The 27,535-nt window shown below is 36.0% G+C and overlaps 1 protein-coding gene across 10 annotated transcripts in view; it reads right to left on the bottom strand.

The window, feature by feature from the left end:
* Positions 1-27,535, bottom strand: part of LOC137237551 (uncharacterized) — a 1,245,508-nt gene that overhangs the window by 5,206 nt on the left and 1,212,767 nt on the right. For 9 of the 10 annotated variants that reach the window (XM_067761305.1, XM_067761304.1, XM_067761308.1 and 6 more), the window contains one exon: positions 4,335-4,379. The exons of the other annotated variant lie outside the window; for it this stretch is intronic. In XM_067761305.1, coding sequence (XP_067617406.1) covers positions 4,335-4,379 — 45 coding nt within the window. The remainder of the gene's footprint in view (positions 1-4,334; positions 4,380-27,535) is intronic. 10 annotated transcript variants of the gene reach the window in all.

Raw genomic sequence — 27,535 nt, 5'->3', positions numbered from 1 at the left:
ACTCAAAATTACGCGGTTCAGCTTTTGTTTGAAAAATATGTGAAACGCGTATATAAACCATAGTCTCTTCCGATGTTGCTACTACGCTTATTCAATAAAAAAGCGAAGCAATCCATATAAATTAAGTATACACAATTTTACTATGATATGATGACCGCTGGCCTAGAGCAATATCGGAATGTTATTCTAAATGGGGTAGGGATCGAAGCAGCGGCGTATCCAGGATTTTGCCAAGGGGAGGGATGAGCAATAATTTATTTTAAGTTAAATAGAAATTAAGACACAAAGTAACTAGGTTTAACATCTGTGAGTATTTCTTTATAAGTAAGCAATACTGACCATCATATACATATGTAACGAATTTAGGGCAATTTCGCTTATTTGTAACCTTCAAATCGGTTCAAACTGTTGAATAAATAACTGCACTATTCAATAATGCAAAATGGCCTTTATTAAATTACTTCACAATAACACTTCTACTGCTCAACAGATAGCGTGCTTAAATCAAAACTGATTTCTCGTGCCTCAGCTGCTGCTGCTTTTATACTTTTTGGTGTCCTCGTCGACATATTTCTAGGCATTTCTATTTCTAGAATTCGCTACCAGCTATAAAATTACCAGCTCTAACATAACTACAGATGCACGTTATAGCTTCTCATATGCGCGTGTATATGTGAGTGATACTTCCACAGATAATTGCCTACTTTTGGGAGCATCTCAGGTAAGATATATGCATGTGTTTGTGCGTCTCTCTCCGCTGCGTGTACGTACATATGTGTAGAGATAATGATTGATTCGTTTATGTAGATACAAGTGACTGCCTGTTTTATTGTTGTTGTGGCTTCATCTACTTAGCATCAGACTAAAGATGTGTCTCACTTAGTGTCACTAATATTCGTCGCACATATATTCATGCATATACTTATGCAAAATCGTTTACTTCAAGGGAAATACTTGGATTATTTCAATTAATATATTTATTTATTATTTATTTATTTCAATTAAATAGAAAAGCTTTATTTAAAACTTTAATTCTGTTTGTTATAAAACGAAATTTAGTCTTCGCTCCTTAACACTCAATCTCTTAATCTTTTTTTTGTTAAATCACGTGCACTTTTGATTTAAAATATTTGAAAATTGTTGAAGTGATTATATCGTTCGTTCCATGGAAGAATATCTCAGTTCAAATTGCATCGAAGATTATCTCAGTTCGTTTTTTTTTTTTTTAAACTAACACGTTTCGCTGGTTTGCTAATTTTGTATTATTTAGTTTAATTTTACTTATTTTTGTATTATTTTATTTTGTTTATTTTTGTGTTAATTACTTGGGTTTTTATTTTTTTTTTATTAATTTTATAAATAAAATAAAAAAATAAGATAAACTAAAAAGAAATAAAATAAAATAATACAAAAATAAGTAAATTCAGTTTCTCTTAGAAAACATAATAATTGATATTCAATTATTACAAGCCGGTCTTAAGCTCATGAATTCTTAAATATAAGTATAAACTGAACACACCATTAAACAAACATACAAAAATAAGTAAAATTAAACAAAAAAATACAGAATTAGCAAACAAGCGAGAGGTGTCAGTTTTTCATAAATCAAAACGAATGAGATAGTCTTCGACGAAAATAACGAACTGAGATAGTCTTCGTTGGGACCGACGATATGGAATTTCATGAGTACTGTATACTCCACGACAAAATTAAATATTAATATTACCTTCCCACGCACGTACTTATATAGAGATTTTGAGTTTCTCTTGTATTTTCTTGGTAAATCAGAGGGAAGTTTGGTAATTTTAATATAAATTACGAAGTAAAATAAGAAGATGAGCGACGATGGGGGCGGGAGGATATATCACCCCAATCCCCCCGCTGGATACGCCACTGGTTCGCAGTAATTTTAGATTATATAAAAACCATTCCGATTACATCAAAATACCGTAACAATGCAGCAAAAGGAGAATGTATGTCCACTAGATGTTGAAATAAATATGATTATCATGTAATTTATAGCTACGTTCAAATACCAAATGTAACTTAGCACTAAGCCAACTATATGTTGAAGTATTAAATGTGCATAACTTAGCCCTAAGCCAACTGCTTTATAGTAACTAGCGTTATCGGTGATACATGTTATCATCCCTAAAAAAGAACATTAAAATTTTACTCGTTACCACAAGCACACCTATGTAAGAAAGTTGTCTAAATAAAGTTGTCGCTTATAAAAGAAATTATAGCCTACACGTGGACTTAAAACATAGTGTCAGAAGTGAAAGAATGGCATCCACTTTAAATTTGCGTTTACCACAACCGTTGGATTGCTCCGATTTAGCTAGATAGTGGCCAAAATAGAAACAAGCATTCATGATATACTTAATAGCAAACAACATAATGTCCGAATCTGAGCAAAACAAAATAGCTACATTTCTGTGGTTGATTGTCCAGCGCGGAGTGGAAATATTTAACACATTATTATCCTACTAATGGAAGCTGCGACAGCACGTTCGGCAGCGTTGCTGAAAAGGCAGAAATTCAAAATGGCGGCGGTGAAGGAAATACACTACCTACAAATCAAATCATTCGTACAATGGATAGTGTCATCAAATCTTTCGACGAATTTTGTTTGCCAAGAAAAAAAAAAAATACCACAATGGAAGCATTCAGGTTCAATTTAATATAGCAAAAAGGAAAACACCCATTTGCTGAATATGAAACTGCATTTCGCACACAAATGCAATTTTGTGAATTTCAATGTCAAAATTGTAAAACATCTTACGCTGATCGCCTGCTGTTAGATCGAATCGTCATGGGCATTCATGACAGAAAGTTACAACTAAAATTGTTTGACGCAAATCATGAATCGTTGTCATAAGTTATAGAGACATGCAGAATTTTTGAAGCGGCAGCAGAAAACAAGCAAATGTTGAAACTAAATCTGTGGAAGAGAAGCGTGATATGGTTGCTGCAATTAAACAGCATTGCTATAATTGTGGACAGGTTTTCAACGGTCAACATCGGCGTTTATTCCCAGCACTCAACATTAAATGTCGGTCGTGTCATAAAGTCGGCCAATTTGAAAAATCTTGCAAATCAACGTCCAAAGAAAGGGAAGATGGTAATTGGTCGTATGATAAAGGGGTCGTCAAACGTGATGGGAAAGCAATTCACACAGCCAATTGGTGTGACGAAGGTAACAGTTTTGTAGGTTATGTAAACCAGATTGTCAATGCACGTGAAACTTGTTCTTTAAGTAGTTGTTTTGATTTAAATAGAAAAAACATGGATCGCATCAGATGGAGGAAGAAACTCGTTATTGGAAAATGGCCCATTTACTTTAAAATTGATACCGGTTCTGATGCTAATTGCATTCCACTTAGTTTCATTCAAAAGATTAACGTTTCCTTTTCAAGTCATACAAACTTTGATGTTGTTGACTACATCTCAAATAAAATAAAAGTTTTTGGCCAACGAAATTAACACGTGTTGATAAGGAAAATAATATAAATCATAAATGCAACTTCTTCATTGTTGATGAAGCTTTCGAGCCCATACTATTTAAAAGATTATGTGATTTTTTTTCTTAAAACTACAAGTTCTGCTGGCCGTTTTAACAGCGAATAACTGTAAATATTATGCAAATACATCAGAAAATTTTAATGCGAAATTTAAGCTCATGGCGCTCATTACATTGTTCTTATAAGTATCGTATCAAAGAAATCTTTGTCATTGCAACAGCCATCGCTGTTATTATAATGTTGATGGAAATTTGTTACATTTACAGTTATTATTTATATTCTCAAGGTGACATTATTTATTTTTGGTGTGCGTATAAAAACTTTTTTTATTCGATTTGCGCTCAACAATCAATTCAGAATCAACAATGTGGGCGAAGTTGATTCAACAGATCCTCGCGATGAATACAAATTGACAAAATTTTCGGTAGAATTAACCCCGCAATTTAGTTGATTTTTCCAGTTTTTCTTTCACTGTGTAAGGCGACTATGCTTTTTCAAAATATTGTTCTCTTATATACAGTTACATTTATTTAAACTAAGTATGAATACAAGTGACGAGGAGGAATGTAAATAAAACGTGCAAAAATGGCATACAAAGAAGAAGAATTTTACATGCAAGATAAAATTGAAAAAAGAAAAAACCTATGTACATATATGTACATCTCTGGTTGGTCAGTAAAAAATTATTCTAAAAATATTTGCCTCTTCATGCTAGTTTAAGTTAAATGAACACATTACGAGAAAATGCTTAGGAAACAAGTAAAAGAAAATTGTGCGATTTAAAAAAAAAAAATTTAAAGTGAAACTAACCTGACGAACCGTGATTTAGAAAAGTTGATAGATCAATAAGTCCATCTGAAATTAGGGGACAAATTGCGTGAAATCAGTGAAGATAAAGAAAAAGTTTATATGCAGAAAAACTTAGAATTGTGCGAAAAGGTGCATCAATGTGGGTTGAGTAGTGTAAAATTTTAAGGCTTAAACAAAAAAGTAAAGAAATAAAAAGAAACCAAAGAGTATTGCAGATATATTTAAAATATATGAAGCTTTTAATATACATATCAGTATATACAGCAGCGAGCAGGGAAATATCAGTGGCAATTTTTTTTTTCAAATTTCGTCATTTAAACCCTTTTTTTTACTTCGATAATTTAGGAGAATTTTATTATGAATTAAACTATTTAACTATGCAAACCAAATCGGAAAACGTTTTTAAATCCTACAATTTGAGAAAACTTTTAAAAACTTGGGTTTTCGAAGAACAAATTTTATGTCCATCACAACTCGTATTGATTTCGAAAACTTTTTTCCGATGGGTATTTTATATTTTTTTCATATAAAAGGCGCATAAATTTATATAGGAAAATATCTGAAACACGCTCATCGGAAAAAAATTTTCAAAAATCAATGTGAGTTTTAAGAGATATATAACATGTACGTTGTCGACTAAAATTGATTGGGCTAGTAAACTGCAAAATTCCAAAAACACAAAATAAATAGTTCAAAATTTTCGTAAGGTGTTTAAGAATTTTAAAATTTTTTCTAAAATTTTTGAAAGATTGGTACGTAATGTTTCAGTTACAAAATTCGTGGAGTTTTTTTTTTTTAATTTTCAAAATTAAAAAAAGGCCCATTTTTTCAGTGGAAGTTCAACTCAGTTTGTCGGTTAAATCACGCTTAAACTTATTCTGCAGTTTTTCAGTCCACTTTAACTGAAGTTTAAGCCGATCTGGCAGGGCTAAACTCTAGTTAACCTATTAGCTATTTGTGTTCGTTTGAAATGGCGGCGAATCCAACAAGCATTCGGTTTGAGTACCATTCGAGCTCATCTTCTTAACTAGCATAATTTTAAAAACTAAAGAGTTTTTTCGAAACAGGGACCCAAATTGAGAACTATAGCATTCTCAGCAAAAAACAAATTTTTTATACTACACTGCAGTACTTTCATGAAAATAAAATAAAACATGTATAACTTATCTCTAATTTATAACGCTTTATTGTTGTCAACCAGTTGTTTAGTTCTCACAATAAGCAGCTGTCGGCTTTTTGTGGTACCACGTTGAAGATATTTTTCCAACTCCACCTCAAGTCGATATACAATGAATTAACTATAACAACTGGAGAAATATTCTGAATATTCATTTGAAAACTAAAAATTTCTGAAAATTTCTCAAAGGTTCCAGAATAATTTGACAATAACTAGAGAACTATAAGTTTTGCAAAAATTCTCAAATCTTGGGCAGGGCTTGAAGAATGGTTATTGGATATCAAATTAAAAATTATCAGGTTTAAAAAAATTAGAGAATGATATTAGAAATCAGCTCCATAAATATATATATATATATTTCTCTAAGGGTGGTGAAATATTTTTTCATATGTTTGCTGGGTTAACAAAATCCAGTTTTTTCCCTTTCTACAAATTACCTAGATAATAAAAAAACCAACGTTGCCGCACAAAAAGCCTACCCCAAAGAGAGCCTTAAACTACGACTGAAAAACTCCTGTTGTTGTTATTGTATTAACGATAAAGACCCTCTCCAAAGGTTTTGGGCAGTGTTATCGATGTTGATGGCCATCTCGGGAACCATTAATATGACCACATTAAACCTTCTAGGCCATACCGCCCCACCCCCTAGTGCCCTGAGGAACTTGTGGTCGCCAGAGTCTCGCCTGCTAAACATATGTATGATACACTCATATTTGTAACTGGATACACCTTGCGTAGGTGAGGCTTACAATTGGGTTGCGGAAACTTTAAAGCTATAAAACTTTGTATTGCGCTTATCAACCGCTTAAATCCCTCTGAAAAACTACTCAGCAGTTTAACTCGAGTTAAAATTTGATGGGAGTTTAGGCAAAGTTAGTTTAAACTTAGCTTAACCAACTACCGAAAACCGGCCGTAGGCATGAGAATTCTCATATCCGTTGTAGCAGGGGTGACATCTGTCAATATACATTAAATGCACTTTTAACATTGGCACGTCAGGGGAGATGGCGTCCTACCACACGTAGCAAACTGAAGGCTTTGAGATATATCATACACTTGTCCCCAAGAAGGGGGGGGTTAGTCCTGCGGATCACTACATACTTTGGAGTATAATTTTTCTCAACATCTCTCACATTTCAAGCTTAATTCATTAAAAAATACTCTTCAAATAATTTAAGTAGAACGCCGCCGTAGTTGCTCTTAAGGCATTTATCGGTACATTGGCTATAGCCTTCAGCTATATCACTTGTTTCTTTTCAAATTGCAGCACATACTGAATCTTAGTTTTGAAAATTACTGTAGTAAATATGGAGGTGTGTCTTAAATATTCACAAACGCGAGTGGCTAAGCAGTTCTTCTTTTAACATGCACATAAGTGCGCTCACATTTCATAAACACACGTATAGAGTCTTTCGTTTTGATTCCTTAATAGATAACATTTTATATTACATAAAGAGTCAAGTTTAAGTAGGTAATGCTAAGATGAAGCACATACTTCTTTAAAGGTTAAAAATACTTTCTAAGTAGCGAGTGTTACCTTTGAATTATAATTTTGTAAGCTAAATATAGCTGGATATACTTTCATAATCCTACGTGTGTATGTACACTTGCAGAAGCGTGCTGGATTTGTGAGTGATGTCTTTAAAGGGTGGAATATGCATACATTTATGTACATTGCAGTGTATAAAAGTAAAAAAATTGTTATTTGTTTTTGCTTTTATCGGCCCATTGATAAATGATTCTAGGTTCGATTCGAGCTCAAGGCCAGAACTATAACTTTTTTGTAATGATAATTATTGTTATTTTTTAATTTTTCTATAATTGAAAAATTGTATTTTGTTTTTGGAATAGTAAGTAGAAAAATAGCTGCGCAGATAGATCCATTTCGAAGAGTGCTGAGCCTTCATCATCAGTACGCTTTAGGCACGTTGGGCTAACCATTTAGCTATACAGCGGTGGTTTGTTTGACTGACAAATTGCTGCCTCTAATCCTTCTTACCAACTATTATGGAAATGGATCTATCTGCGCAGCTATGGCAGGTTGTCCGAAAAATTTTCTACTTACTATTCCAAAAACAAAATATAATTTCATTAATTATCATTACAAAAAAATTATTATTCGGGCCTTGAGCTCGAATCGAACCTTGAATCGTAGAAAATTGTTCTTTTTTTTTTAGTTATTAGAAAAAATTTAGTTTTTCGTAGACCAAAGATACATTTTTATCGTGCTTATACATATGTATTAGCTTCACTTTAATGTTTGTATGTATTAGAAACAATACAACGTAAAATTATTATAGCTCGTGTCCATGGAATTTGTTTAGTACTTCCTCTTCGTACGTGCATTATACCGCTACTAAAACTTTAAGCTAATAAATAGTTTAAGTACCACTGTAACTGCATAAGCTGAAGATATACTAATTATAACTGTACCTGACCGTTATTGGAAAAACATATAGACCCGTATACGTTTAACGTTCCGTGATCAAAACTCATTATTTAAATCACAGTAGCTCTGAATTCGTAAACCGGACTATTTCCATATGTGAACCAGCGACAAATAGTACTTCTCAGATCCATAGCTTGACAGTTGCATAGCTATCTCTTTGAGTAAAAATGGTTTCAGTCATTGATCGTAAAACGTAATACGGGCCCTGAAATAACTTTAGAAACAAATTGTTAAAAATTAATGCGAGTGACCTGTAAATTTTACTTATTTACTATGGTGAATATTTTAACTATTTAAATCATAACTACGCATATAAGCAAGTAAAAGTACAGCACTTAACAGAAGCAACTTTCACTTGAGGTCTAACCACGCTTTGCCAAGTCGAAAAATAGGAAATATTAAGGATGGTGTAGCTGTCGTCAGCGGAGGTGACCCGATTAATACCAAGTTCCTACTTAGACATATTTGCAAATCTAAGTAAGTTAATAGATTAAAATTGATTCGATTAGTTACCTTCAAATTCAAAAAAAAAAAAAAAAAAATTTGAAAACTCAAAATAAAAACCCCGAAATTTTCGTACGAATTTCTCGAACTTTGCAATACTTTTGGAAAACGGGTTTAAGATTGGTAAGTACAATTTCAGTAACTATGTAAAATAAAAGCGAAGAGTTTTATCGACAAATAAAAAAAAAAACAAAAATGCCACTGCTAGGTTCGTGCCCACTGCTGTACATGCATGGCTTAGCGAATGTGTCAAATCTGAAAGCAGATAAGAGCATAAAAGGCAACGATAACCGTAACCACAATCAAGCACTGACAGCTGGAATTGGATGGGTGAAATGTAAGAGTATGTATAGGTGGTAGTGAATTCGTTACCGTTCTTTGGATTTTTCAGTGGACACCTCTCAAGTGATCACACAGCAGATAAATGTAAATTTATATGTATAAGAGTGTGAAAAATGCGCATAAACAAAGTCAAATCCAAAAAGCTTTCACAATCACAAATGAGCACAATATTTATATTAACTAACCAGCAGCAAAGGGGGTATACAATGAACTGCCGCGAACTGTGAGCTAATTACTTTCATTAATAAAACAAATTGATATTTGTATGGTATTATATGAAGTCACCAATGAAAAACAAGTTACCTTGCTTATAAGTAACTATTTTGATGAAGTCTGTTTTGAAAACAAACAAAAAATCAAGAAACGAAAAATCTTTTGAGGGTTTATGAGGCCTAGTCAAAAACGAAACTTTAGCGAGCGTATAAACGACAATCTTGGTGTATATTCTGAAGATTTGCATCAAAGATAAAATGACGTAAAACTAATTTTGTTGGTTCAGTAAATCAATGAACTATGTGGCATCAAAAGAGCCGGTGATAGGAACTTTTTCAAAAAACTCCAAAATCTCTAAAATTTTCAAATTTATTTTCCAAAAATATATAATCTTACAAAACTGTGCGATCGCCTTTATGGTGGAAACATTCAAGGTGAGAGCACGGCGACATATCTACACACATAAATAAAATTCCATGTACTTCGTGTTTGTAAATCGATGGACTGATGTCAAAATCGTACAGCGCCGGAAGTTGATGTATCAAATCATATACAATAGGTACAAATCAACTGTCACCGTGCTGCCACCTTGTATAGTTCCGTCATGCTCCCTTTTACTTTCCTTCAATATATTGAAGTACCTACTCTTATTTGCGGAAAACTTACGGCTTACGCAGATGACGTTGCAATTGTCATAAGTGGAAAGTGTCTTCCAACGATTAGCTCTTTGATGGATCGGGCGCTTCGGGATATTCATACCTGGGAATCTAATGTCGGGTTGAAAGCCAACGCAGAGAAAACGGATATGGTCTTGTTTACAAAGAGGTACAAGGTCCCAAATTGGAACAGGCCTAAGTTAGGATGGGTGACCCTATAGGAGAAACCTTGCATAAAATATCTTGGAATCATTCTAGTGAGTAAGCTGTCATTGAAGCTCAACGTGGAGGAGAGGGTGAAGAAGGCCTCAACGGCACTTTATACATGTAAAGGAATGCTGGGGTGTACGTGAGGCTTATCGCCCTCTCTTTCTCATAGGGTTTTAACAGCGACTGTAAGCCCTATTTTATACTATGGAGTCCTTGTTTGGTGGAAAGCCACACAAAAAACAACCTACCACAAAAAATAGGCTGGGTATGCAGATTATCAATGCTTAGCATTAAAGGAGTCCTGAAAATAAACCCGACGGCTGCATTGTATGCCATTCTGCACATTCTACCTGTAGACCTAGTAGCAAAGAACATAGCGTTAACAACTCCAACCAGGCTCGGTGCCTCAGGGTAGCTTGAACGCCGACCATACGGCCATAGTAGTATAGCGTGATCAATCACAAGACAAACAGACTACCTGATTCCCTATCTGCGCTTCGAGGAAGATCTGAAGGCCACAATGGAAGTGGACGGTTGGCGCAAGGATACTCAAATAGCGAACGAGGCGATACATGTGTACACAAATGGTTCCAAACTAGTGGAAGGAGTAGGGTCTGCGGTATACTGCGCTGATCCGGAAGTAAATAGATCCTACAGGCTATCGGATTACTGTAGCGTTTTCCAAGCAGAAATATTCGCCGTAACCAAAGCATTAGAAACACTGGAAGAGAATAGCTTAAGCTGCAACCGTGTTAACTTTTATGTTGACAGTCAAGCAGCAATTATGGCAATAATCTCGCATAGCACAACATCTTAATGAGTGTTACAGTGTAAGCAGTTTCTGTAGAGAATGGGGAGAGGGAGCAGAATACATCTATATTGGGTCCCAGGGCATATGGGAATATATGGACTAGCTAGAAAGGGCGCATCCCTTGAAGCATGCTCCGTAGACCAGGCGAGATTAAGCGAAGGCGAGACGTGCACATGATCGACCAAGAAGAAAAGGCGTGGGTTCAAGCGCGGGGCTGTAAATTGTCGAAGATTATCTGTAGGTCTTACAACCTTAGACTAACAAAGTTGCTTCTATCATTAAAAAGAGAGAACTGTAGACTCAGACTGGTCTTTTCTGACTGAACACTGCCTTCTGGCGTTACATGCCTTTAGATTAGGCTTGCTCAGTGATAGAAGATGTAGGAGGTGCGGGTTGGAGGAGGAAACGACCCAGCACATTCTGTGCTCGTGCCCTACGTATGCCAGGCTAAGACTCCAGCTATTAGGTGTTACACAGTTGTCAGATCTATAAGCAGCACGTAGCTTGAGTCCTAGGAAGCTTCTAGTATTTGCCAAGAAGACGGAGTTATTTTATAACACAAGTCCTTGTTTTTGATAGCGTTTCTCAGTTTGGTCGTTAAAACAAACTTCTGGTAACACTACGGACTCATTCAGTCTATATGAGGTCCTCATGGGCCGGTCAGTTCAACCAACCGTAACCTTGTTTATGCTTCTACGTACGTGTGTGTGTCTTTACTATCGCTGTAGGCTATATTTCCAAGCTACTGCAATCTTATTCATACTATCGCACAGTGTTAACAAAAAAACCATACATTTGATTGGTGTCAATATTGGCTGAATAATACGTGTAAAGGAAAACGTTATTAAAAAGTATAAGTGTTGTCAACTCCAGTGGTTTTCTTATCCTCGCTGCGTATCTTTTTCATTATACATTTTACAAAAGTGGCTCAAATCACGCGTTTAATGCTTGATGAGTAATGTTTGCAAGAATTTATGCTTTATATGTATGTAGGTTGGTACAGCAGCGAACACAGAAATACCAGTGACAATTTTCTGAACATTGGTCAATGAAACTCGTTTTTTTGCGGCATTTTCTTAGAGATCAATTTTCATAGTTTCAATTACAAAACTCATATGTTTTTTTCTTCAAATTAAAAATATAAAAAATAAGATTTACATTGATGAAATTTGAATTTTTTTCGTTGCTGTAAATTTCAGGGTTCATAGCCAGTGTACTAAATTTTGTAAACAAATCTTAATTTAAGGTCCAGTTATCGTATTAACGTACGGTCTAATGTAATTTGCTCTTTTATTGTTGATGTTGAACCGATAAAAGCTTGGATATTGTTATCGATGTTGATGGTCCTTTGGCGAACATAGACCCGTTAGGTTCGGGTAAGAAGTACCATTGAGATTTGATATTACCATATTGAAGCTTCTAGGCAATCCGGATCCCTTAGTGCCATCAGAAACTTGAGATTGCCAGATCCTTACTTGCTAAAAAAACTGGATTCGTCACGGAAAGGTGAGGTTGACAATTCAGTTGCAGACGCTATAAATTGCGTTGGCAACTCCTTGAAAAGGGGCGCTACACAGCCCATTTAATCGTTTAGGTATTTCAGTCGCTTCTTACGACAGCCATACCTGCCGAGTAGGCAGTTTAATTCCTCTATCGAAATCTTTTTCGTCTTCAATATGAACAACATTGTTTGTAACTTTCTGACACTGATTAATAAATATTTTTAGCCATAGTAACGTCATATTTTAGTGACATATTTATGTATATATGTATGCATTTGTGAGAACAAAGGTAAGTACATAAATATAAAGTATGCGCTCACAAATATACTTTGCCATTTACCCACAGTTTACACAAATAAGTATTTACGTGTGAACTATGTAAAGTTGAATGTTGATATGTTTCCAATACTCGATTGCCATCAGATTGAACATGCCAATCTTTGGTTGGCATAGTAAACGTCAGTTTTGATTTAAGACAAATACGTGGAATGCTCATTTGTCATTATTGACATGGCGATTTTCTGATTTTAATTGGTGGCTTATACAGACAATTACGCCAAACACTTAATCAAATTGTTAAAAGGAAGTGATTTATTGAAAATCGTTGTCATAAGAAAACCGTTTTATAAAATATAGAACATTTAAGTTATAGAATGTGTTTTGTAGATAGGTATGTATATAGGCGGTTTCTTTCTCGGAGGTACCTAAAATCGAACTGAGGATAAATTTTTTTAGCTCCTAGAAATGGTTCGGTCTAAGGTACCGCAAGAGTTTGAGACCGTTTAGAGCAATAATCTCAAACGAAGACCGAGTCCTTGGCTGATCGCCTGTTTTTTTGAACTCGTGGGGTCAGTTCCGTTAAGTAGCTTTTGGAAAAATATAGCATATATTTCTTTATTTGACCCCCTTAAGTAGCCTTTGCAAATATCTAACATTTATTGCGATACCTTGAAGTAGTGCTCTAAAGTCTCGTGCATATCGTGCCAACAAGCAAATTGATTGCGTCCGTCAATTGAGTTATGCCATCTATTGTGGAGTGGCCGGTCCGAAAAGAATTTTGTCAATGAGGTAGTAATAAGAAAATTCATAGAAAATCCTAAATTGCAACTAGGGGCCTCAATGCTAAGAAACTCAACGAATTCTGTCAATTAAGGACAGAATTCTATGGGACAGGGCATACGTATACTAACCCTGACTCAAAGGTCTGATTTACTGATGGATCAGAATGAAAAAAAAGCAGGAAATGGTAAGTGTTATGGTCCGAGCTTCAAAAAATCGATACAAATGGTAAGCTTAGACTCGGCGAGTATCCCCACTACTTACGTCAGGCAGCCAGGCAGCCTTAAGTGCATTGCAGTCTTACACAACTACTTCTAAGCTAGTGAACGGATGCATTGGCATTCAAAATGATCTGGAAGCCAAAAACATGTTTTTTACCTTAGATTACCGCGCATCAGGGAGCATAAATCATTAGTCTAAGCAGTGAAGACCCACAAATTTTCACTGCGTGCTACACGTTACACTGTAGTCTACGATATCACTTATGTAAGTTAAATATAACGGATACACAAATCCGCCGCTTTTTTGAGCTGAAGGATGAAAAGTCCGTTCAAATTCTCTGTGAATGCGTCGCTCTGGAAAGCAGAGACTCTCCCATCGTGCCTACAAATCACCTCATATAGAGTTAAAATAATAACGAGGTACCTAATTACATTCAAAGCCCCTGTATACAGTAGTGGGCTGAAAGTTCAAGCACAATGAATCTAAAGAAGGGCCAGAATGCGGGAATAAGATTGAGAATTCTGCTTTCATTTACCCTTTGTTATTACCTTTTACCTTTTGTTTTTATAACACTACGGACTCAGTCAGTCCATGTGGGTCGTCATGGACCGGCCAGTTCAACCTACTCCTTGTTATGGGAAAAACATCTTTTACAACTGTATTTGAGAAAAGGGCAGATGTTTTTGTGAAAGGGAAAAATGTGTTTGAGAAATAGGCAAACATATTAAAAAAATGAGCAAATGTATTTCAGAACAAATGGAAAAATAATAAAAAATACATTTTTCAAATATATTTGCCATTTTCTCAAATACAGTTGTAACAAGTAAGAAAGTCTAAGTTCGGGTGAAACCGAACATTACATACCCAGCTGTGCACTTGAAACGCTGTTGTTGTTTGCTTTGTGTGGTTAAGTGTTATAAGGCTGTGTAATAATAATACTTGTTCTATTCTGAACTCATTTTTATATAAAGCTAGCAGACCCGGCAGACATTGTTCTGCCCTAATTTTGGTCTATCTGCATACATTTCAATAAGCTTTTTCCGTTTAAATCTGCCCTCCCCCTCTTCACTATTTCTAAATCCTTTTATTCACTCCTCCCTCCGTTTTTTCGCTTCATCTCTCTCTATTTTCGACTCACTCTATCTCTTTCTCAGTCTCCTTCTCCTTCCCTCTTTTCTCTTATCCCTAGTTCCTCTCATTCTTCTTCATCGCTTATTTCCAGTCTAAGACGGTGGTATCTAATTTGTTCCAGTCGCATTTTGCGTCCCAGTTCCACTCCGAGTCTCAGTTCCAGTCCGTCTCTGGTCTACTTCTCGGAAAAAAGGACCGCAAATACTAATATAGGCAAATTTATATACCAAAATTCAGGCAAATCGAATAGCACGTATGTAAATAGGTATGTGGGTATTATTAATTTATGTCTTTATTTCAGCTTCGTATGCATATTTATCAGTATTGCCAGGTTGATGCGACTAAATCGAATATCGCAATGAAAATTACTTTAAAGCTCTCAGCAACATCTTTCATTTGATATCCATATTACACACACATTGTAGAGGTATCCGGGTCCGCGTTTTGGCCTATATCCCGAGACCATAGTCACCAATAGGTATGAAAACTACCCTGTACTAAAGCACACGTCAACAGCTTCAATTTGATACCCCTGATGTAAACATATATCCTAGTGTTACCCTGATCAACGTTTTGGTCTATATCTCGAGACCCTAGTCACCAATAGGTGTGAAACTTACCCTGTACTAAAGCACTTATCAACAGTTCATTTGTTATCCATATTGTATAAACTCTGTCTAGGGGTACACGGGCCCACGTTTTGGCCTATATCTTGAGACCCTAGTCACCCAGGGCTACGAAAAATGCCCCGTAACAAAGTACGCATAAACAGCTTCCATTTGGTAGCCATATTGTAGAAACACATTCCAGGATTACCTTAGCATAAAAAATATATTGAAGAATTAAATTTCCTTAGTGCACATGCAAAAATACCAAAAAATAAAACTTTTGTTTTAGCATTTTAAGGAAATGTTCAATATTTTTAATGAAAGAGTATCTTTCAAGAGATGTTTGCATTCTTAACCATTTATGTTGCATTAACTTGGCAACAACGCATAAATATGTATATACATACATATGTCAAGCTGATATGATATAATAAGAAGTCCGTTCTTTTCGAATGAAACTTTATTAATGATCTCCAAATTTCTGTAATGCTTATAACTAAGTTCACAAAAATGAGCTTAAAACTAATAATAGTAACTGTAATATGTAATGTTGTTGTTAATTGCGAATAAAGAGAAAGAGATTTATTTATTGGAAGTTGTTTACGGAAATATAGCTAATAAGTGAGCGGATATGGAAAGCGAAGGAAAGGTGTAAGAGGAAATGGTATAAGTAAGAAGAGCATGACAGTTATTGGTAGAGGATGTGTCGGTATGTGACTCCTCCGCCCCTAAGACATTTGCGTCCTCGTAAATAAGAAGCACATCTCTGAACCTTAATTATACGAATTGAAATAATCTCTTATAATGACGCTAATGCTTATACTACTCCTGAAATTTGTAACGTCTTTTTAGTTGTGTCGTATAATATCTAGGCTTTCGATTATTTGAGTTATCAGTAACATAATTACCATTTTTATTATATTCAGTTAGTTTTTTATACTTAGGCTTATTTTTAGCAATTTGTCTACTGCAAACAATATTATCTACGAGCTCCTTTGGTTCCTGATCTCTAGTTTTATTTAACTTTTGAATTCTTTCGGCTTTTTCTTTTTCATATAGCTTACTCAGTTCATCAATATATTCTTTACTGAAATTTTTTATTATAAAATCTATGGGTCTTTTCCTTGTTGTCGAGTGAATAGTATTATTATAAGATATGAAAATTTTAAAAAGCTTTTCGTCTAAATCTAGATCTTTGTTTTGAATATCGGCTTCCATTAATCGTAAATGTTCATTCAAAGTTCCGTGAAGTCGCTCTACGTCAGAATTTCCAGTTTTTAGGTATGCTGTTGTCGTATGTGTTTGAATGTTCTGTTCTTTTAAAAACAAACGAACAGCACTGTGTAAAATACACCTTTCGTTGTCAAACACAATTTTGTTCATTTTACCTAAAAATTGGATTCGTTGCTTCAAAGCGGCTAAAATTGCTATCCAATTTCTGTCATTAATTCTATGAAAGGTAGCATATTTTGAAAATTTATCGATAGTTGTGAGGTACATGGTATTCCTATACGGAAACCAAATGTCTATATGTACAATGTCGTTAAAATGAGTGGGCGTCTCTGTTACTTGGTAAAGAATTTTGGCTGGCTTTCTATCAAACTTAGCTATTTGACAAATTGAGCAATTATTTATTAAGTACGTTATCAGTTTATATAACTTTGGATAAAAATATTTATTCTTCAATTCAAGGAAAACTTCCTGTATTCCTCTATGATTGTTACGTTGGTGCTCGTTTTCTATAATTGTTAAAATTTCATTTTTGTCTGTAATTTCGTTAAGTTTTACAACTGATTTGTAAAGCTTAAGGTTGTTATTTTCAAAGAAATTTACATACAAATACTGAAATTTTACAAAAAGCTCAGTACTTTCACAGTAAATACACATAACACCTTTATTTATTAGACACTTCTGCATGATACTTTTTAAATCGGAATTTTCAGTGACTATAATATGAGTTTGACACTTCTTGTTTACTATTTTAATGTAAAATTTTTCCTCTTGGCCATAGCTCAAATAAATTTGGTTTTTATAGCAATTAATGCATCTCTCTGTTGTAAATATGTATTTTAAGTTATCTTCTAATGCGCTATGCGCCGTTGCATCCACTGACATTAAGTCATCATCTACCGCTTCCTGACTTTCGATTTTATTTTCACCATCTCCTATGTTGTTGTATATATCTCTACATTCTAAATTATCATCAAGTTGGTCAAAAAATCTACTTAAGGTATCCGCAACTGCATTATCTTTTCCTCGAATATATGTTACTTCAAAATCATATTCATTTAAAAGAATTTTCCATCTCTGAAGTTTCATGTTTGGCTCCTTGATGTTATGCAACCACGTCAATGGTTTGTGATCCGTTTGTATAACAAACTTTCGCCCATATAAATAAGTACGTAAATGTTTCACGGACCAAACCATAGCTAAAGCTTCTTTCTCTATAGTAGAATATCGAATTTCGTGATCCGACAAAGTTCGCGAAGCGTAACATATAGGGTGACTATTTTGACTTAGCACACAACCAATAGCGAATTGGGATGCATCTGTCGTGAGTATGAATTTTTTATTGAAATCAGGAGGCTGTAAAATTGGTTCGCTGGTTATCAGTTTCTTTAAAGTATTAAAAGCGTTCAAAAAGTCAATATTTTGGAAGTCTAAAATCGCATTTTTCTTCAACAGGCGAACCATAGGGTAAGCTACTTTTGCGTAGTCCCGTATAAATTTGCGGTAATATCCTGTCATTCCAAGGAATTGTTTTATTTCTTTAACATTCCTTGGGGGTTTCATATTTTCTATGCATTTTACTTTTGACGGATATGGTTTTATACCTTCTTTTGAAATAATATGCCCTAAGAATTTTGTGGTTAAATCAGCGAATTGGCATTTACTGGTATCGAAAATTTTTTTAATAGAAAGAATATGCTCATCAAAGCTTGTAGAAAAAATTAGTATGTCATCTAAGTAGACAACACAAATTTTGTTTATATGGTCCCTTAAAACATAATTGATTAATCGCTGAAAAGTTGCTGGTGCCGTTTTCAGCCCAAAAGGCATTCTCGTGAACTCATAATGACCGTCTGCTGTTGAGAATGCTGTCTTGGCTCTATCATTAGGGTGTACCTCAATATGGTGAAATCCCTTCGCCAAATCGATAGTGCTAAAATAGCTACATTTTCCCAATTTGTCAAATAAGTCCTGCATATTTGGAATTGGGAACTTATCATCAATAGTCTGATCGTTCAATTTCCGGTAATCAATAACTACGCGCCATTGAGGTTTTCCGCTTGCGTCTGCCTTTTTGGGTACAACCCACAAAGGGGAATTATATGGACTATTACTGGGAACGATAATTTTTTGGGCTAGCATTTCCTTAATCTGCCGGTCTACCTCCGCGCGATGTACTACGGGATATCTATAGAGTCTGGTATATATAGGGGTATCAGTTTTAGTGAGTATTCTGTGCTGAATTTCGGTGGTAAAAGGTAGGTTTTCTCCTTCTTTATAGAAAATATCCTGGTAGTTATTCAAAACTGTCGTCAAAATTTCTCTATCCTTACAATTTAAATGTTTGGGAAACCTTTCAACTGGATTTATTTCTAGTTCCTCCTCGTAACTAAATATCTGCAAGTCTTCATTTTTTGTGTAATCTTCTAGTGAAATTTCTTCATCTTCATTAAAATATATAGGTATTGTTGCATTTTCTGTTATTATTTTCCTACCTTTATAATCGATTATCACATTTAGATTAAGTAAAATGTTATTCCCTATAATACCGTCAAAATAAAAGTGAAAAGGGTATTCTACAAAATGTACAAAGTAGGGATTTTTATTAAACTCTTTAAAAAGCGGTATTCTAAATTCATTTGTTGTGAATATTTTTCTTCCTAAAACACGCAATGAAAATACTGTGGGTTTTATTTCATATTTGGGGTTGCATATTTTGGGATTAATTACGCTAAATTCTGCTCCCGTATCTATTATAAATCTAAGTGGTTTTATACGTGTTTGTACAACTATATAAGGTAATTTTCTTGTGGGGCTAGTTGAAAATCCTGATTATTTTCATTAACACCCAATTCCATTGGTTCGACTGTTGCCTGCCCAGGATCTCCATTAAATTGCGTTTTAATAGTATTCGGAATAAAAGAACTTTCACGATATGGATTTTGTGATCGATTTGTTTGACCACTGCTATTAGAATATAACCTCGACTGTACTGAAGCATTTGGATGCAAGCCATTCCTACTATGCTGTCCTAATTGTTGTTGAAAACGGGCATCATTATGATTATTGTAATAATGACCTCTGCTAACATTGTTGTTGAATTGTAAGTCGTTTTTGTTACTCATATTATTTTGTACGTTACTGTTATTTGTATTGTACAACTCGCTCGAAAATCTGTTTGTTCTATTTTGTTGTTTGTATCTACTATTGTTATTATTAAAAAAGCTATTCCGATCATTATATTTTAAGTACCCATTAGATTTTATAATATCGTAAGCACTTTTCAAATCTTTGGGATTTCGACTAACTATAATACTTTTGACTGGCTCTGGTAAGCCGTGCTTGAAAGAGTTCAAAGCAATTCGCCCATTACTTTCATAATTAATACCAGCAATCTTAGTATTACTGAGTTGCAAGCCATTATTTAAACGATATAATAATGTATTAAGTTGATTATAAAAATGTTCTATTGTTGATTCGCATCGGCAAGACCTAATTTTATCAATAATTTCATCAACAGAGTTTTTCTCTCCGTGATTATCTACTAGAACTTTCCTGACTAGCTCCCAAGTATGAGGATCGCCATTAATTAACAATGACCGCCTAGCGTTACCAACGATTTTATCTTTTATATTTCCTATAAGTAAAACTTGTAAATCATCCGGAAAAGATTCTAAAGTTGGTATCATCAAATCTATTCGCTCTACAAACCCTAGCAAGGCGTTTTCATTCCCATCATACGGTGGAACACTATTAAGATTAGTTGAAATAAGCTTAAATTTAGCACTAACATCAAAATTATCCATTTTTAATTTTGTCTTGTTTCGCTAAACTGAATGTTAATACTTAAAAGTGTTTTTTTGTTTCTTTTGTTTTTGTTTTTTTTTTTTTTATATGTAATATACATTGATTTATGTAGATTCTGTTGTGGTATATACGTATGTTGTCGCTCGCACTAGTGACTGAGCTTTTTGGTGCATTGAGTTGGAAACAAAGTTGTCGCTGTTGCTCTCAATACTCACTTTACTTTAACGTTTGTTTACCTGCGTTGGAACGGACGTTCTTGATGTTGCTCTTAAAGCTCGCTTCACTCTCTCACTGGATCGCTTATGTTTAACGGAAGTTGCTGCTCTAAGCACTCACTACACTTTCTTGCTGAATTGCTTCTGTTGGAACGGAAGTTGTTGTTGTGGCTATCAGTTTTTACTGTGCTTATATGAAAATTTGATTGTGTAGAAACGGAAGCTGTTTCTCTTGCTGTTTTAGAAAATGAGTATTTGATATCCCATTTGAACGTTCTTATTTTCACAGAGAATATTCAAAGTACGGAGAAAATTTTGTTTGACTACTTTCAACGGTATTTCTTTCTGATATTCTCAGGACTGAATTTTTTGTCGATTTAACTAACGTATTCTTTTTCTCATTCGTATGCGTTTCGGTTTCAAATGTCTTTGAAATGATCTTTAACTGTTGTTCTCAACCGTTTCTGCTTAAATTTTTCTGTTTGCAGTTTTTTTCTGTTTACAGTTTTTTCACGTTTACAGTTTTTTTTTTCTCTTCACATGTACACTTGTATGCATATGTACATGTATTAATATAGGCAATCTAATTTTTTCATAAAATTCACTTTTCAAAAAATGTCTAGGTATAAGTCAATATTTTAAATATTTATTTTAACGAACTCACATGTTTTTGGAACTTGTCCAAACTTTCTTAATACAGTTTTTATTCATTTGATTTTAGGTACGTATGTACGTACTAATGAACGATTTTTTATTTTTTTTTTTTTAATTCGCAAATTTAACTTTTTATGAAACAATTTTCTGCTTCTTTTTCTTTATTTCAAAAACACGTTCCGTATTTTGAGACGTGTTAACTGCTTTTGGTAAAAATTTTAACTTTTTTACTTAGTGGGATTTTGCGTATTTAGTTCGCGTGCGACTGCGCCAATAAGAAGTCCGTTCTTTTCGAATGAAACTTTATTAATGATCTCCAAATTTCTGTAATGCTTATAACTAAGTTCACAAAAATGAGCTTAAAACTAATAATAGTAACTGTAATATGTAATGTTGTTGTTAATTGCGAATAAAGAGAAAGAGATTTATTTATTGGAAGTTGTTTACGGAAATATAGCTAATAAGTGAGCGGATATGGAAAGCGAAGGAAAGGTGTAAGAGGAAATGGTATAAGTAAGAAGAGCATGACAGTTATTAGTAGAGGGTGTGTCAGTATGTGACTAATGATAATTATTGGTAGAGGATGTGTCGGTATGTGACTATATGAAAATACATACATACATCCATACATATAAATGTGCTCCCGAAGTTAAATAACGCAGCGAATGCTATGTGTCGCCTCACTCACAAGCAATTTGCGGGCAGAGTTGACACCGAACAACCACACACACGGATTTATTGGTAAAAATGTTACTTTTGTTTAAACAATTTGGCTGGTATAAGAAAGGAATCAAGTATTTTTTTTTTGATGCAGAACGAAGATAAATATTTCAAATTTCCATCCGTTTATGAGTTATAGCTGTGTAAACAAAAATTTTATGATTTTCTACTACATTTTGGCAATTTTCCACGCCTCTTTAATATATACCTTCAAATTATATTAACTGTATCATCTCACGTAGCTAAGCTTTCAAACGCAAAAAACCGTTTTAAGTAAAATCGGAGCATTCTGTGTGAAGTTATGTGCGTACACGACATTTAGCGACTTCATTTTATAAGATTTATATAGAAAATATAGATGTAGGAGTGGCTTTCAGGCGATTTCGTTCATATTCTGAGCAGTTGTAGCGATGAAAAAAGTTTACGCCAAATTTCATTCGGATTGGGAGATTCAAAGTTTTTTGGGAAGAGTAACAAAGAAAGGCGACAACCTGGCTAGGCCACTCTGACATAATCGGTTTAAGGGCTAGCCGGGGGAGATCTCATCGGCAGCGTCTGTACACCTCTAGGTGCGGCTGCAAGCGGGCGTCTGTCTTGGAGCAAGCGGCTCGCTATATAAACGTGCCAAGTAATATTTTCACCCCCGCTGAGCGGGTTGTGCGCTGGGCTTGGGACCCGCCACGTAAAACCATACTCCAATGAAATATAACAACAAGCCTCGGATAAATACACTCTCTATTGATGACGACCATGGCAAACGTTTGAAGGACAATGAATTGAGGGCATGCACCTGGAACGTCCGCTCCCTGAATGGGATTGGTGCAGATGCCCGGCTGGTTGATGTCCTCGTCAAAGTAAAATCTGACATCACCGCCATCCAAGAAATGCGTTGGACGAAGCAAGGAAGAAAAAAGATCAAAAATTGTGACATATATTGGAGTGGCCATGCGAATAAGCGCAGTTTCGGCGTCGGATTCGTGGTGGGAGAGAGCCTTTGTCGCCAAGTGCTGGCGTTCACGCCTGTGAACGAGCGTCTCGCCGCTATCCGAATAAAAGCAAAATTTTTTAATATATCATTCATCTGCGCACATGCGCCGACAGAGGAGAAAGACGATGAGGTGAAAGACACTTTTTATGAACAATTAGAACGCACATACGAGCACTGCCCCCGTCATGATATAAAAGTCGTGCTTGGCGACTTTAACGCCAGGGTGGGCAAAGAAGGTGTTTTTGGCCCTACAGTCGGAAAGTTCAGCCTACACAATGAAACTTCTCCTAACGGACTGAGGCTGATTGACTTTGCCGGTGCTCGAAACATGGTCATATCAAGCACGAGGTTCATGCATAAAGAGATACATCAAGCTACATGGCTGTCTCCTGATCGAAATACTCGCAATCAGATCGATCACGTTGTGATAGACGGACGGCATGCCTCCAGTGTTTTAGATGTGCGCACGATCCGAGGACCTAACATCGATTCGGACCATTATCTCGTTGCAGCCAAAATACGTACCCGCCTCAACGCGGCTAAAAACAAGGAACAAAAAACACAAGGAAAGCTAGACGTCGAAAAGCTTCAATCACAACAGACTGCCAATGATTTCGCAACTCGACTCTCACACCTGCTCTCTGAGGGCATAACTCATCCTGAAGGAATACAGAAGCAGTGGGAGCATATCTCCAAAGCACCTCGTACCGCCGCCGAGGAAAAAATTGGTTACCGGCGGCCACGAAAAAACAACTGGTATGATGAAAAATGCCGCGTTGCAACCGAAAGAAAAGACGCTGCCTACAGGGCTACGTTAAAAGAGGAGTGTGTGAACGCTATCGTGAGTTGAAAAGGGAAGCGAGACGCCTTTTCAGGAAGAAAAAAGCAGAAGCAGAAAGGCGTGAGTGCGAGGAGCTTGAGCTGCTAGCCACCAGGAATAACGCCCGAAAATTCTACCAAAAAATACGGCGACAGACGGAAGGTTTTAAGACCGGGGCAAACTCCTGTAGGAATGAAAACGGCGACCTTGTAACTGATGTCCAGAGAGTGCTTAGATTATTGAGGGAACACTTCTCTGCTCTCCTAAATGGAGGCAGCAATTCACCGCGCAGAGATGAAGAACCCGATCCCGCAATCGATGATGATGGAATATATGTCCCCCCGCCCGATTATGACGAAGTTAGAATAGCAATAACCAGATTGAAAAACAACAAGGCCGTGGGCGCTGATGGATTGCCTGCGGAGCTATTCAAGTTCGGCGGCGAGGAGTTGGTAAGGCGCATGCAGCAGCTTCTTAGCAAAATATGGGCGGACGAAAGCATGCCCGATGGTTGGAATCTAAGTGTTCTTTGCCCAGTCTACAAGAAGGGGGATACTGCAAAATGCACCAACTATCGTGGAATCAGCCTTCTTAATATCGCATATAAGGTCCTTTCAAGTGTATTGTGCGAAAGATTGAAGCCCATCGTGAACCGGCTGATTGGACCTTATCAGTGCGGCTTCAGACCTGGTAAATCTACCATCGACCAGATTTTCACAATGCGCCAAATCTTGGAAAAAAACCCGTGAAAAGAGAATCGACACACATCACCTCTTCGTCGACTTTAAAGCCGCCTTCGACAGCACGAAAAGGAGCTGCCTATATGCCGCTATGTATGAATTTGGTTTCCCCGCAAAACTTATACGGCTGTGCAAAATGACGTTGAGCAACACCATCAGCTCAGTCAGAATTGGGAAGGACCTCTCCGAGCCGTTCGAAACTAAACGAGGTTTCAGACAGGGTGACCCCCTATCGTGCGATTTCTTTAATTTGATGCTGGAGAAAATTATACTAGCTGCAGAACTTAACCGCACTGGAACAATATACTATAAAAGCGTGCAATTACTGGCATATGCCGATGACATTGATATCATCGGCCTAAACACCCGCGCTGTTAGTTCTGCTTACTCCAAGCTGGAAAAAGAAGCGGTAAAGATGGGTTTGATGGTGAATGAGGACAAAACGAAGTACCTGCTGTCATCGAGCAAAGAGTCAGCGCATATGCGCCTTGGCAACCACGCTACTGTTGGCAGCCATAATTTCGAAATAGTAAAAGACTTCGTTTATTTGGGAACCAGCATCAACACTAGCAACAACATCAGCACTGAAATCCAGCGAAGAATCAATCTTGCCAATAAATGCTACTTTGGACTAGGTAGGCAATTGAAAAGTAAAGTCCTCTCTCGGCGAACGAAAATCATACTCTACAAGTCACTTATCGTACCCGTCCTGCTATATGGGGCAGAAGCATGGACCATGACAACAGCAGATGAAGCAGCTTTGGGAGTGTTCGAGAGAAAAGTTCTTCGAAAGATTTATGGACCTCTACGCGTTGGCGATGGCGAGTACCGAAGAAGATTTAATGATGAGCTGTGCGAGCTATACGCAGACATCAACATAGTCCAGCGAATTAAAACGCAGCGGCTGCGCTGGCTAGGCCATGTTATGCGAATGAAAGATGATGCTCCGGCCAAGAAAGTGTTTCTATCGGAACCCGCCTATGGAAGCAGAGGTAGAGGGCGGCCCCCACTCCGTTGGAAGGACCAGGTGGAAAACGATTTAAACTCCCTTGGTGTGATCAATTGGCGCCGGTTGGCGGAGCGAAGGAGCGACTGGCGCGCCTTGTTGGACGGCCATAACCGTTTAGACGGTTAAGCGCCAATTAAGTAAGTAAGTAAGTAACAAAGAAAGGGGCGGATCACCCCCATTTTAAATATTTGTTTAAGTTTGATTCTTAGCTCAACCATGCCACTACTTAGGTAGAATATCAGTCACATGTAGTTGAATACCATAGAGTTATTGCAAACTTTGTTAAGGTTAGACCTTAAGAAAAAGTGGGCGTGGTTTTAAACCGAGTTCGATTATCTTTACTCAGTCTATATAATTTGGCAATGTAATATCTTTAACGACTTTTGATTAACGGCTTGCCAAGCTTCCCAATTTTCTTCTTCTAAATAAGGGTGGTGCCACACCCATATTGCAAATTTTTTTTGGAATTTATGTTTTGCGTCATAAAAACAATCCACCTATCAAATTCCATTAGCTTAGTGCTATTCGGTTTTGAATTATCTCATTTTTTCCATTTTTCTGTATTTTCGATATCGAAAAAGTGGTCGTAGTTATAGTCCGATTTCGCTCTTTTTTAACACCAATCTATTACGGGTGCCGATAAGCCCTCATACCGAATTTGGTGAAGATATCTCAATATTTGCTCAAGTTATCGTGCTAACGGATGGGCATGACTTAATGGAATTTTTTTTAGGTACTGATGATTTTGATATACGGTAGTCTGTTTCTATCTCCTATACCTGTACAACCAACCGTTGTCCAATTGAAGTTATAATATGCTGTGTACAAGTATAGCTGAGCTGGGTATAAAAAGTGTTGTCTAGTTAAATTTCAATTGGCGGGGAAAACTCATGGTTTGATGAGCTAGCTGTTCATATTCAACAAAAGCTCTGCAACTCTTTCCACCTAACTTTATTGATTGCGCGAGTATTCAGTTCGGTCTCGGTGTCTTCTTAGCTCTGTGAAGCTTTTCTGATGAGATTAGTGATTTATTTTCAGCACCAAACAGCTTCTTAACTTTATTTACTTTTCTAGAATGATAATACAGGCTATTTCTGTAGCACTTCGAAATTTGAAATAAGACTGTTTTTAAACCAAGCGCAGTTCAGCGACGACAACAGCGATTATCGCAGCAACAAAGTTTTTGTTTCAAATTTCACTTACTCTTGTCAAGCTGCCTTTACAAAGAAAATAAGCAACATACACAAAAATAGTCGCACTAAAAGCCCCGACCCATAAGCAGTTTTTCATATAGATGAGTTTAACACTAGCTTATGTATTATGAGTAGATTGCACGTGTTTTTACGGAGAACGGTAGAATGAGCGACACTGGCGCCATCTGATATTAAAAATTAGCCAACTCCCAAATTTTGTTACAAGCAAATCATAAGTGTTGGCACACTTTGCAAGTGAAATTATTTTTCCCACTGGTTAGTAAATTTTTTAACATATTTCGCAATTAAAAACTGCAATATAACAATGCAATACGACACAAAATATGTTAGTAAGTTGTTTTTTGTTGTATAGGGAGAATGTGCTTTGCGAAATGTTGTATGTGAATAGGTAAGGCGTAATAAACTTCAATTGCCAAGTCTGAAGTTCCTTCATATTTACAAACGCAACATCTTGGTTGATTGTGGCGATGGAATGAATAAGCATGTGTTAAACGCATCTATATAAAAAATGTCATTATGCCGCGGTCTTAACGCTCACGGTGCGGCAAATGTATTAAAGTTTAACAAAACAAAAAAAATTTTTTTCCTTTGTGGTTTCGTTTGATGGCTTGTTTGCAGCCAAAAAGTGATTGTTGTAGCGTTTCTCAAATTTTCTTATTTTCTTCGTTTATCGTATGCAGAATTTCGTGCGCGACAATGTTATAGAATTTTTAATTTTGCATACAATTTGTTGGAATTTTTATGTGTTTGCTTTCAAGCGTACGTGGCTGTTTGAGTGGCTGGTTATTTCGGCTCGGCTTGTTGTTGTTGTTTATTGCCAAAAATATTACGCATTCAACTAGCGCCTATTCGCCTGCAGCATGATTGCGGATGGTTTTGTTGCAGGTTAAAAGGCGCATTGCGTAATGGTTTTCACACGG

This window comes from Eurosta solidaginis, chromosome 1 (assembly GCF_040869045.1).
Source record: "Eurosta solidaginis isolate ZX-2024a chromosome 1, ASM4086904v1, whole genome shotgun sequence".
Taxonomy (NCBI): domain Eukaryota; kingdom Metazoa; phylum Arthropoda; class Insecta; order Diptera; family Tephritidae; genus Eurosta; species Eurosta solidaginis.
Note: the sequence above shows the minus strand (reverse complement) of the source record. Positions and strands in the feature narration are given on the sequence as shown.